We start from the raw sequence: 13402 nt of genomic DNA on the forward strand, positions 1-13402 counted from the left end.
TGCTCCAGGTCAGTTGGTTGAGTGAGAGACATGGCTGGCATGAAGCTCACTTCTGTGCTTGTCTCTAGTTTGGTTTTCCAGAATCAGCAGCCCATAAAGATGGATTCAGTTTCCAGAATCCATTGCACAAGGCTTGCACAATTTCTCAGGGCCATGGTTCGGCCATCATCTACTTCTGTCCACTCCCCTATGTCCAAGTCAAGGGCTGCCTCCCTTGGTCCCGTTGAGTATGTTGCTTTCCAGGCCATCCACTCTTGCTCCTTCAACCCCTCCCTTCTCCTTTCCTTGGCAAACTACTGGAGGAAAGACTGGTTTTCACTCACCGGGCGAGGGCGGGTCTCTCGAAGGAAGGACTTGAGGTCCCCTCCTGCCATGAGCTCCAGCAGGATAAATCGGGGCAGTGCTTGCAGACTCACCCCAATACAGCGCACTATATTCTGGTGGTTGAATTTGCTGCAGAGCACAGGGTAAAACCAAATTTAACTGAGCTCAGAACCTGGGAAAATCTTAACCAGTGGAAAATGCAGGATACAAGGTTATGTTTTCAGTAGCCACACCATGTAAAGGGATTCTGTAAATATGTGCAGCAGGGCCCCATGCTGAAATCTCTCTGCTGAGCGGTGGGAAGAGCCAGGTGCAGCCCTGACAGGAGTTCATTTGCAAGGGAGGATCTGCTTGACAGTGGGAGGCCAGGCAGGTGCCTGGGGGAGAGTATGAGATGGGGGCAGGAGAGTGTCTTTCCTGGCTCTCAGTGCATGGACTGGCTGCTAGGACTCATGTTTGAGTTCTCTGAGGGGGACCTAAAGCAGAAATTGAAGAAACTATTTCCATGAGGGAACTGTGAGAACTGCCAGGTGACAGGACGTGAAAGAGAGCCAGGTCAAGGGCATCCCACCTGCTTGTGCTTTGAAACTTGTGTGGATTCCTCATGAGGAGGGGCCCGAGTCGGGGAAAGAGGCCTGAGGTTTTTGTTGTTGTTGTTGTTAACGTGACCCTATTAGGACACACAGCGTAGTGGGGCCAGGGAACTCCACATGGGCGCACACGTGTACACACATATGCAAACACAGTTGAAAGACTGGGCGACTATATACTGAAATATAAATATGATAATGGTTTTTTATCATTGAGTAGTGAGATTGAGTGATTTGGATCTCCTTCCATATAATCTTACACTTTCCAAATCTTATTCAACAGTCATGGATTACATGTATAATCAGAAAATAAATAAGTTATATTTATGGCAAGGTGCTGGTCCCACTGTATCATTCTGTGGCTTTAGGCCCCATAAGCACATCACAACACTGCCTTGGCCTCCTTCCCCCTGCCACTTCCATCAAAGTGAGACCCTGGGCTGCCCCAACCTGTTAGTATGTGTGAGGTGTCCCAGCACAACAGGGCTTCATAAGGCCCAGCCTGACCTTAGTGTCCAAAGTCTGGCTCCTCCTTCAGTTCCTTCCCTTAGGAGCCTGGGGCACTGAGATGCCCAGCTTCGGGGCTCTGGCTTAAATGTAAACCCGGGAGCCACAAGTTAGAGGCCATAGTGGACGTGGACACAGGGCGGGGCAGCCTTCCATCACACTGGGCACATTTCCTTTTTAGTAGACCTAAGAGCCGGGATGGGTGAAGGCCTGGGAAAGTGTATGTGGAGAGAGATTATAGCTTCTACTGCCAAAAAACTAGCATGCTCTATTTCTTAAGGAAAGCGAGAGAAACAGAACCGATGGATGTCACAGGGATGTTGGATGCAAGTAGAGTCCTATTAGTCATGTTAATAGGCCATGGAATTTTTCCTGAGACAACTGTCCTGTGGCTGACCCTCACTGGTAAAAAGTGCCAAGAATTTTTGGGGTCCCATGTTGGGGAGAAAGGGACACGCTTGAGGGCATCCACACCATTTCCCTTGGAGACGTCTACCTGTTGGAAACATCTCCATGCTCTTTATGGGGGTGAGGAGGGGGGTGGAGGGTGTCTCTCTGTGTCTTTACCTGATGATCAGAGCTTCCATGAGGAAATCCAGTTCATCCTGTTCTGAACACACCTCTGGCAGTGTCTGGGCACAGAAGGGAAGGGTGGAAATGAGGAAAAGGCTGTGAGCAGTGAGAGTGACAGCTGGCAGCTGAAGACTACAGAACTGTGGAGCTCCTGGGTGGCACACAGTTAATGCACTCAGCTGCTAACCGGAAGGTTAGGGTTCGAGTCCACCCAGAGGCACCTCAGAGGGAAGGCCTGACAATCTACTTCTGAAAAAAGTCAGCCATTGAAAACCCTATTGAGCACGGTTCTACTCTGACACACATGGGGTCACCATGAGTCAGAGTAGACTCGAGGATAACTGGTTGTAGAGACTATGAGTCAAGGCCAGGCTCAAGAGGGAGCCCCCCCTTACCTTGACAGCCACTTGCAGGGGGCCCTGATCGTTGGACATTCCAGACACTTGGCCTTCATACACCTCCCCAAATGCACCATGGCCCAGACCCCTGTGCAAAGGAGAAGACAGGGGAGGCAGGTCAGGCTGGGCCACAAGAAATGGGCCACCCCTGGGACCCCTGAGTCTGAGGGTCCCGCTTAGTGGATGCACACAAGAGACTAGTGGTAACAGAGACACTCAAGAGGGACCGCTCTCAACCTGGCTTTGCTAGGCAATCTTGGGCCTCAATTTCTGCACCTGAAAACGGAAAGAAAGCTTCTAACCAGGGATTCAGGACAATGGCTGAATGTTCATTCATTCAGTGAGTTCTTATTGAAACTGATATTTGCAGGGACAAGGAGGTGAGGTGCCTGGGGCAGCTTGCACTCCTCTGGGAGGGACAGGCCACAGGCACAGGGGGCTCCAAGGAAGGGTGTGCCCTGCCTGGCTGGGGAGGGGCCAGGAGGGCTTCCTCGGGGAGGGGATACCTGAATGGATTTAAAAAAAAATTGTGCTAAAATATATATAACAAAAATTAGCCGTTTTAATCATTTTTAAGTGTATGACCAGTGGCATTACTTACATTCATCATGTTGTGCTTCATCATTACCATCCACTTCTGAAATCTGTTGTCACCCAGAGACTCAGCACCCCTCAAGCAAAAACTCTTCCCCGCCCTGCCCCAGTAACCACTAATAAGCTTTCGTCTGTTACACACTTGCTTATTTTAGGTATTTCATGTAAGTGGGATCATACAATATTTGCCCTTTTGTGTCTGACTTATTTCACTCAGCATAATGCTTTCAAGGTTTATTAATGTTGTAGCATGTACCAGGACTACCTAAGAGAGCCCTGGTTCTTCCCGTGGAGCCCTCCTCCCTTCCTATAAACTCCATGAGTATACATGGGGTGTTAAAGTAAACAAATACCAATGCCTCAAGGCCCCTGAATGCTAAGTGTTGTCCCCCTTGTTGGGGGAGGGAGGGGAGAAGGGGGGACCAGGGGTGGCTTTGCTGGCCTGTTGAGATGAGAGGGATCCATGGTGCTGTGATGACACCCAACCCCAGGCCCCTACAGAGGGAGGCGGAGGCACTCACCGGATGAGGGTGATGTTTTTCCGTGGCACCTCCTTCAGGTCACTGATGGAGGAGGTCTTGCCAGCAAAGCAGTAGTTGGGATTGTAGTCAGTCATGATGGTGGAGGTGCGGAGCTTACTCAGCTTGTACTCAGGGCTCTGCAGCTCCATCTGCATGGCCTGCAGCTCCTGGTGCTTCCGGCGGTACACTGCAGACAGACGGCAGTCAGCTGGAGGCAGCCCGGCCCTTGATGCCCAGCACAGGCCACCTCCTCCAGGAAGTCCTCCTGGAGCTGCATCTCCTCTCCTGACCTTTAACCCTTTCCATCACACCAGAGGGGGCTGAGCCTCCCCTCTGCCTTCCTTCATGTCCCTGCCCCTCTACCCTGCGGGCCATGCTCACCCCTGTGCAGCCTGCAGACCCAGCAGAAATATACTCCGAACCAATGCTCTACTCTCCCTGCTTGGCGTGGGAGGGTCTGGGCAACAGTAGGCTCCATGTGTTACACATGTAGTGACCCAAGGCGGAAGCTGTGTCCATTAAAGCACAGGGGCTGATGAGAGCTGGAGGTCAAGTCTGGGGGTGAGCTGTAGCCATTGGGGCAGCTTCTGAAGAGCAACCCCATCCTTGTCCTCCGTGAGAAGCCAGGAGGCCGCACACAGGGCCAAGGTTCTGAATCAGAGGTTCCTCTGGGGAACTGCAGCTGGTCCGGTGGTGGAGGTGGGCTGGTTCTTTTTTGGACTGGCCTGGGCTGTCGTAATTACCACCCACTCCCAACTCCAGGGACTGGTGGACAGAGTGGCGCCTGTGGCACCCACGGCCCAGTTCTGCCAGAGCTGCCTTCCCTGCCACTCTTTGGAAGCCAGGGCTCTGACACACTCACCGATCATGATGCCGGAGAAAGCCAGAATGAGGGCCGCCACGAGGGCTGAGGTCACGACAGAGAGGATCAGCGAGAGTGACAGGTGCGGTTCTGGGGTGGGTGAAACTGAAAGACAAGTCCCGACAGCGGGCTGAGAACACACTGATCCCTTGAGAATCAGAGCTGGTCCCAAGTAAGAAACAACCTCTGCAGCCAGGACAAAAGCCTCCTCTCCTCCCAGTCCCTGGAGACCCTGTCACACCCTCCCTGTCATGGTCCAGGCTCACTCTGGTTCTACAGACTTTCAGTGGTACTTTGGGGTGGAGGGAAAACTTAACAGGAACAAATATCAAAGTCTGGATTGTTGGTCCAAAATAGGAACTGCAAGAGAACACAATGTGCATCTGGAAGAGATTTAGGGGCTTTAGATGACAAGAAACTCAATACGGCCCAACAACAGACCATGCCTGCTAGTACCACTCCGGGCTAAATTCACATCCCCTTAGCCCTCCAGAGCCCAGGGAGATGGTACGCTTGGTGCCACCTGGACACGCATGCAGGCATCAGATTTGGCATCAGACACTATTTTTCAAAAGGGACATTGACAAAGTGGAACACACACAGAAGTGGGAGGCCAGGATGTCCTGTATGAAGTGTTTGAAATCAACTGGGATTGTTTAATCAGGAGAAGACTCGGAGGAGGAGGATTAAGGCCGTCTTTAAACATTGTGCCTGAAGGGCAATGTTGCAAGTAAGAAATCCAACAAAATGAACAGGGTTCCAGCTCTGTAACTCCCCACATGGAGCAGCATGCCTTGTGAGTAATGAGGTCCCTGCCACTGAGAGGTTCGAGTGGAAACAGGATGACCCCTTGGTGGCGACGTGGGAGGGTGTATGAGCTGGGTTAAGGATGAGACTATTGTTGTTAGGTGCCGTTGAGTCGATTCCAACTCATAGCGACCCCGTGTGACAGAGTAGAAAATCCCATAGGATCTAGGCTGTAATCTTTATAGAAGCAGATCTCTAGGTCTTTCTCCTGTGGAGCCTTTGGGTGGGTTCTAACCGCTGACCTTTTGGCTAGCAGCCATGCGCTTGCTTAACTGTTGCTCCACCAGTGCTCCTTGGGATGGGATGACTAGTTTTTTGTTTTAAAAGAGTACAAGTATTAGTACGATGAAAACTGCATTATTTCATACTTTTTAACTCTCCTTTATCTGTCTCTTCCCACCCCCTGGTAACCACTAATCTTTTGTCTCCCTGTACGTACCTATTCTAGATAGTTCATGTAAGTGGGAGCGTACACTATTTGTCCTTTTGTGTCTGACTTATTTCACTCAGCATGTTTTCATGGTTCATCCATGTTGTAGCATGTATCAGGACTTCATTTCTCTGTACAGCAGAGTAATATTTCATCATATGGATAGACCACATTTTGTGTATCCACTCATCTGTTGATGGTCACTTGGGTTCTTCCCACCTTTTGGCTCCTATGAAAGGTGCTGCACTTAACACTGGTGTACATGTGTCTGTTTGAGTTCCTGCTTTCAGTTTTTTGGGTATATATCTAGGAATGGAATTACTGGGTGAAACTGTAATTCTGTGTTTAACTTTTTGAGGAACTGCCAAACCATCTTTGACAGCAACTACACCGTTTTGCACTTCCACTAACAATGGATGAGGGTTCCAATTTCTCCACATCCTTGATGACACTTGTTATTTTCAGGACTGGATGACTTTAAAGACTCCTTCAGGACCCATGGCCTACCTTTCATATACAGAGCACCCCTGCTGGGGCAGGCAGGGGTGGGATGGTGGCTTATACAGCCTGAATCCATGGAAACCAGCTGCGTTGATGGGCAAGGCTCAAGCTTGGGCCCCTTCCTTCCTCCTCCCCCCCACCCCCCGCCCCCTTACCGATGCAGGAGACACCATCCTCCGCCAGCACCGTCCCATGGTCACAGAAGCAGATGACCTTGTGGCTCTCAGGGTCCATGTGGCACTCATCTACCTCACAGTGACTGCAGTTTAGGTAATGCTTAATATTCACTTCCCCATGGCCCTCCATCACTGGTGACAAGGAAGCAGGGTCAGCTCCAGCTGAGCCCGGGAAGACCGCCCTGCACCCCCACTCCCACACTCAGAGGTGCCTGGGGCAGGGTGAGTGGGAGGCCCAGCTTTGTGCTTTCTCTCCAGCCGGTCACTGTTGGTGATCTGGTCCCTGTTCCTAGGCCCACTGCCACTTGGAAGGCAGCTTGGTGGGAAAGTCTTCTGGTGCATCCCAGTGCATGGAGCTCAGGCAAGACATGTGGGTGCCTGTGTGTGTTTGTGTGTACGTGGGCTGGCCCACATGTCTGGCTCTCAGGTTGACTGGGGGCAAGTATGGGTATGGCCATTACTGCCTTTTCTGGGTTGGATGCCTGTTGAGCACTTTGCCTCCATGCCCTGTTAGACCACATGCCCTGCTTTCCAGGACACTTGGTGAGTGCAGCTGGCCTAGGAGGTTTGCTCAGCTGCATGGCTGAGGGGATACCTTTTAAAGCCGGGGTGTACAGGATGCCCAGAGGACTGATGAAGGAAACCCCGTCCTCCCCATCCATTTCGGGGTCATTGTTTGAGGCTGCGTTGCCCCCTGTAGCAAAACCAGAGAAGAGTTTAACACAGAGGTGGGTGCTGAAGTATCAACACACATGTGCATCAGCGGGGCATACAGCTCTGGCCAAGGCCAGCGGGTCGGAGAGGGGCCTTGGGGTGGGGAGATGGGGACGGAAGGGAGGCTCAGGCACAGGGGCTCAGTCGGGGCTCGGCTCAGTGAATGTCGGTGTGTGGGCCACTATCCTCGGGCAGCTCCGGGCCAGCTCCCACCATGGGGGTGGGGGTTCCCCCACTCTGCTGGGGCCCTGCTGGAAGCAGTCCATGTGAGCAAGAGTTGAAAGGTTCCAGCCTCCTCAGGAATAGGGGACTGCCCCCTTGAATCTCCTGAGGGCAGCTGTAGCAAGGGGCTGCTTTCCTGTCCCCTTGTGTCAGGGTTGGGTGTAGGGGAGATTAGTAATCAGGAGGAGGTCCCCTGTGCCTTAACGCTCCCGTCCCTCCTTTCATCTGGGACTGGGCCATCACTGGGCTCCCCCCTTGGGCTCCTCCCACCCACCCTGGGACTTGGAAGAAAGAGCATAAGGTTAACACAAGCTTCTTTCACACAGCGTCAAAGCAAAACAGGGCACGAACAGCACGTGCGGCCATGCATTGTGTGCTAGTCTGTGGGGTGGGCGAACACCACGTGCAGGCATGCATTGTGTCCTAGTCTGTGGGATGGGCGCACCACCGTCTCCCATCCTCTCAGCCTGCTGTGGGTTCTGCTCTGAAGCCAAGAGGAGCAGTGGACTCAATGGCCATCTGTGTGCTGAAGGGCTGGGGTTATGGCTGCCCACAATGGCCTCAGGAGTTGTTCCCATCAGCAAGGAGAGTGGTGACTTTCTGGAAGCTGGTGGTCTGGGGCAGGGAAGGGATAGTGAGGCCAGAAACCACAAACCAGTCTCTTAAGGAGCTGGCTAGGGAAGGACTCAGGCCAGGCCATCCGGAGGCAGGCTCTGAGCTGCGCTGGGGGTAGGAGTCTGGCCTCTAAGGTTCTCATGCCAGCATGTCCTTGGGGGTGGCTCGGAGAAAAGTCTGGGAAGCCAAAGCCTCTTTATCATCAGCTTTGGGGGAGATCAAGACTCACATGGGATCTTGATGCTGTCACTTGTGAAGCCGGGAGGCAGGATGCTGGCTCGAAAGCCAACGCCCTGCCTCTGGCTGGTGGGACCAGGCTGGGAGGGAGGCGTGCACGGTTACATTACAGTCGACACTTGGGACAGGCCGGAGAGGGTGGGGGGAGGACAGGGAGGTGAGGTGCCTAGGACTAAGAGGGGAGGGGAGTGACACCTTGAACACAAATCATCTTTACCTATATATCCTCCGCCTCCTCCACCTGAGGAGCACCCCCCTCCACCCCCTCCGAAACCCCCTCTTGTCTCCCACCCCCACTTCTTCATGGCCTGGGGGCAGGAATGTCCTCCGGTAGCACCCTCCAGCAAAGATTTTCCAGACCAGAGCAAGGAAGTGTTATCATTCCAGCCACCTCCACCACCTGCAGGAAGAAATGGAGAATACCCTAAATGAGTATGTTGGCAAAGTTAGGTCAGCCACTGGATTTTGTAAAGGAAGCTGGAAGTGGTGTGCTTTCAGGGGGTGCTTGCTCCATCTCCAGTTCCCAGGGGAGCAGGCTTGAGAGTCCACAGCTGGAAAACAAGGAGCATGCCACTTGCCATAGGGAGACCTGTCATGGCCGCACCTGTGCCCATCCTGGTTAAACCATACCTTGTATCTCTGCTCAGCTGAGGCCTCTCTGGCTCCAAAGCAGGGAGGTTGCTTGGGTGGGATGAGGGGAGGTGTGGGGCAGGCAGCATGGCAACTGAATTTGTTCTCTGCTTTCTCTCCATGCTTGCCATCTCCTGAAGTGCTGGGTCTTCATTAATTCCTTCCCATCTGTGATGGTTAATGTTATGTGTCAGCTTGGCTAGGCCATGGTGCCCAAATGTTTGGTCAAACACTAGTCTAGATGTTGCTGTGAAGGTATTTTGTGGATGTGATTAACAGCTACAATCAGTTGACTCTAAGTAAGGGAGATTACACTCCATAATACGGTGGACCTTATCCTTAAGAGCAAAACCTGAGGCGACTAGAAGGAATTCTGCCTCAAGACTGTAACTTATATATCCGGCTGGATTTTCCAGTCTGTTGCCTGCCCTGTGAACTTTGGACTTGCTAGCTCTGCAATTATGTGAGCCAAGTCCTTAAAATCAATCTCTCCTGTATACACACACACACACACACACACACACACACACGCACGTATACGTGTGCGTGTGTGTGTGTGTGTGTGTGTGTGTGTGTGTATATTTACTCTTGGTTCTGTTTCTCTGGAAAATCCTGACTAATACACCATCTTAACAGGAAATAGGACCCACCAGTCTTTGGGAAGCCAACTGTCAAAACCCCTGCAGGGATAACTGTGGTGTAGCACCTTGTAGGAATCCTGGACTAGGAACCAGGTAGCCCATGGGTTTTACCATTTATTGACTGTGAAACCACGGGCAAGTTCACCCCCATTCTGAGCCTCAGTCTCATCACTTGTAACTTGGGGATGACAAGACCTGTGGGATATATGCCATTTAAACATGGCTGCACTATTGACAACTGCAGCCCCCACAGGCCTCTATGCTGTATGTGATATGTTGGAGACTTGTCAGCGATAAGAATGAGATTAGGCACGACTTGTTTTCCCAAACCTATTGCCCTGTTACTGATTGGCTTATTTACCTGAATTCCTTCTCCCTTGCCCGAAACTTATTGTTACTCACCCAAAGCCCATTGTTCTGTTATTTGCTTCACTGCTTGCTGTATTGACTATAAATAAACTCCTGAGACTGAAGCCGGGGGTCGACTCCTCAGAGTGACCCTCCTGGCCCCACTTCTCTGTAAGAGTTGTGCAGTTGGTTACTGTCTTCGCCGTCCCAACAACCGTCGCTGCTGCGACAGATGGTGCCCTGTGTGAGGGGCTGCGACAAAGACCCACCTCACATGGTTGGTGTTAGGATCAGATGAGACTGTGTGCATGTAAACACTCCATAAACTACCAAGTGTAGGGATCGTTAGGAGTTTGAGAGGCAAAACACAAGCTTGCAGTTGGCTTCGCATCTTCAGTGTCTTGCCTGCCTGATTCTAAGGAGCTGCTCTAAGGTCAGGGGCAAAGAAGCCTCGGGGAGGTGGTGGGTGGACACCATGGTTACAGTGGCAACCACGTGAAGCTGTGCTTCCCAGTGCCTGGGGCTGCCTTGAGCCCCCAGTGCCCGGGGCTGCCTTGAGCTCCTGACAAGGAAACACTACTTGCAGAGATGAGGTCAAAGGTTTCTTTATCTTAATGCTGTACGTTGACCACAGTAAATCTCTCCTGCTAGCCTTGAGATTCTAGAGCCCTCACCCCCCATATTGTTCTGTATGATATTTCAGCAGGCAGTCTACTCCAAAAGACCCCAAAGCCATTGCTTCTCCAGCAGATGACCCAGAGGGGAACATGGAGACTGATGTAGAAGGGACAGAGAAAGAGCAGTGAGTGGGTCTGCTGGGGTTGTCAGGAAGAACTTGTGGCTGAGGTTCTTCTGGGCCCAGAGGGGGCAGCAAATGGACAGCTAGATGAGGGGAGGGAGCTTCGGATAGAGATGACTATTGTGCTAGAAAGAGGGAGCCCAGGTTTCAGAAAATGAGGCTGAGGTCAGGAGCAAGCTTGGACTAGAACAGGGACAAGCAGAGGTGAGCAGAGCCTTCAGGCAAGCCATGGGGACCTTTTGTCAGTTCTGGAAACTGCAGACCTGGGGTGTCATGTTTGGGTTTCAAGTGGCTGACCCCCTTCTGCTGGCCAGGCAATCAGGTGTGGGCCTGCCACGGTTGTTGGTGATACGTGGTAAAGGAGGGACCAAAAGGGGGCTAGGTGGCTGTGCAGCCAGGAACGCAGCAAGTGCACAACCAGTAAATTAGGGTGGGAGGGTCTGGTACCACCCCCTGTTCTCCTTCCCCTACCCCCAGCACCCTATCTTTCAGGCTGCCCTGATGACAGCACAGCAACCAGATGAGGGGACTTCTGCCACCCCTCCCTCCATCTTGCAGCCTTCAGGCGAGTATGTGGGAAAAAAAAGCAATGGACATAAAAATAAAAACAAAAATGAATCAAAAACATTCTTTTATTTTTTTTAAGGACTGAGAATCTTGTATCTCACTAAACAGTACTGTCATGTTGGGAAAAAAAAAAAAAAATCACTGAACCCGATGAGATGTTTACTTTTCTGTAAAGGGGAATAATGATATCTGCCTGGAAAAGCCCATGTACAGTAGATGTGGAAGCACTTCGTCGTTGATTAGATGTTGTGCTGGTGTAACAGAGCTGTGAATATTGCTGGTGGTAACCTCCCTGTGGACCCGTGGCTGTTCCTACTCTTCTATCTCTAGCCATCTCTCGACTGAAAAGAAATTGGTTTGAGTATTTGTTTTAGTTAAGTCCAAATCTTAAATGCTTTCAAATATCTTCCCGCAGTCTGATTGTGGAGGGGGGGAAAGAAAACAGAGATGAAATTGCATGCTATCTCTTTAGAGATAGCTGACTTCAGAGGGAGGAATCAGAATTCATGTCCCCATCAGTGTCTGTCCCTGTCTCACTAATGAGGAAGGAGAGATTTCCCAGTGAGGAGATATATGAGGCTCAGGCACACCCACAGGAACCCGGAAGGCCCTATTCTGCCTAGATTTCTTCTGTCTTCATACATCCTAACTGGGGAGTCCCTATGTGGTGGTGCAAACGATTGAGCACTTGGCTGGTAACCGAGAGGTTAGAGTTTCGAGTTCACCCACAGGTGCCTAAGAAAGGTCTGGTGATCTACATCTGAAAAATTAGTCACTGAAAACTGTCTCCTTTGGAGCGCAGTTCTATCATGGGATCGCCTTGAGTTGGAATTGACTTGACCGCAACTAGTATCTTAACTGGAGGTCCTATCTGCCCCAGAGGAAGGAAGAACTTAACAATTGCATTTTGGTAACCCCCTGGAGGGCCAGGCTGGCTGTCAAGGAGAGGGTGTCTGACTGCTGCTCTCTGCCTCATTTTCTCAGTGACTTTCACAAGTCCAAACCCCATGTTAGGAGCAAGGTGCATGGCCCGGGGGCCCCCAAGTTGCCTCCTGAGCTTCCACGCCACCCCACCTCCCCCCTCTACCTCCCCCGCCCCCCGCCCCGTGCAAAAAAACGAAAACAAAAAAAAACTCAAACTCATTGCCTTAAGGTTGATTCCAACTCAGAGAGACCCTATAGGGCAGAGTAGAACTGCACCACCGGGGTTTCCGAGGCTGTGATCTTTATGGAAGTAGACTGCCACATCTTTCTCCTGTGGAGCAGCCGGTGGATTCAAACTGACAACCTTTCGGATAGCAACTGAGCGTTTTAACTACTGCACCATCAGGGCTCCTTTTGACTTTCCAGACCTCCCAGCATCTTAAGTGCCAGTGGTGAAGACACCCACAGGTGTATAACAGCATCGAGGCCGCACAGTCCCCGGGAGCTGTGCTGGGAGAGGGTAGGTACTGGCAGGGCTTTACCTGCGGCTCCGGAATTGCCGTTGAGCCCGAGAACTGAGGAGTTATTCTCCAGCCTCTCTGGATGGAAAGTGTCTGTCTTGGCCCCATAGGCTCTGCCGCCACCACCAGCTGCAATGATCAGGGGCACTGGTACTCCGTCCTTCATCTGGCCAAAAGAAACGTTCACAACTTGAAAAACTAAGTGGACACATTCGAGCCCTGGTTTAAATGTTTAAACGTATCTGTGTGCTTGAGGGGCATTGGGGTGCCCTCTCCATGGTCTGAGAGCACTGAACTCATGTTACATTACAACCCATCAGCTCCTCCCACCCTGCACAGTCAGGGTTCAAGCAGAGAAGCCAAACCACATATGGCTACCAGGAGGCAGGGATGGTTGGGGGCGAAGCAGCCTGGAGACTGCTTACGATGGCCCTTTCCCAATGATTCTCAGACTAGCCTGAGAGGTCTTGGTGCTGCTGGTTAGAAGCAGGTCTCTCTGCCCTCTCAACTCTTAGGAGTTACTATGGATTGAATAGTGTCCCCCCCAAAAGATGGTGAAGTCCTAACCCCTGATACCTGTGAATGTGACCTTGTTTGGAAAATAGGGTCTTTGAAGATGTTATCATCAACATGAGGCCACATCAGAGTAAGGTAGGTCCTAGTCCCATCTGAGTGCTGCTGCTGGGGCTATGAGCCAAGGAACTGCTGGGGCTACCAGCAGCTGGGAGAGGCTAGAGAGGATCTCCCTCTAGAGATATCAGAGACAGTGCAGCCCTGACCCCTATACCCACAAGATGAAGCCCTCAGCATCACTGTTGCTGTGGAAGGACCTAGACAGGGAGCCTTTGCGTTAGTTTCTGGCCTCTGTGATGATGTCAGAAAGTCCAGCTGAGGGCAGGGA

At 51.7% G+C, this 13402-nt stretch overlaps 1 protein-coding gene across 1 annotated transcript in view; it reads right to left on the reverse strand.

The window, feature by feature from the left end:
• Nucleotides 1-13402, reverse strand: part of ALK (ALK receptor tyrosine kinase) — a 1033821-nt gene that overhangs the window by 25154 nt on the left and 995265 nt on the right. The window contains exons 15-23 of the mRNA XM_004377648.3: nt 12523-12667; nt 8289-8471; nt 6879-6977; nt 6263-6415; nt 4370-4474; nt 3508-3694; nt 2390-2480; nt 1989-2053; nt 324-453 (exon numbers count right to left, since the gene is read on the reverse strand). Coding sequence (XP_004377705.1) covers nt 324-453; nt 1989-2053; nt 2390-2480; nt 3508-3694; nt 4370-4474; nt 6263-6415; nt 6879-6977; nt 8289-8471; nt 12523-12667 — 1158 coding nt within the window. The remainder of the gene's footprint in view (nt 1-323; nt 454-1988; nt 2054-2389; nt 2481-3507; nt 3695-4369; nt 4475-6262; nt 6416-6878; nt 6978-8288; nt 8472-12522; nt 12668-13402) is intronic.

Source organism: Trichechus manatus, unplaced genomic scaffold (genome assembly GCF_000243295.1).
Source record: "Trichechus manatus latirostris isolate Lorelei unplaced genomic scaffold, TriManLat1.0 scaffold00052, whole genome shotgun sequence".
Lineage (NCBI taxonomy): Eukaryota > Metazoa > Chordata > Mammalia > Sirenia > Trichechidae > Trichechus > Trichechus manatus.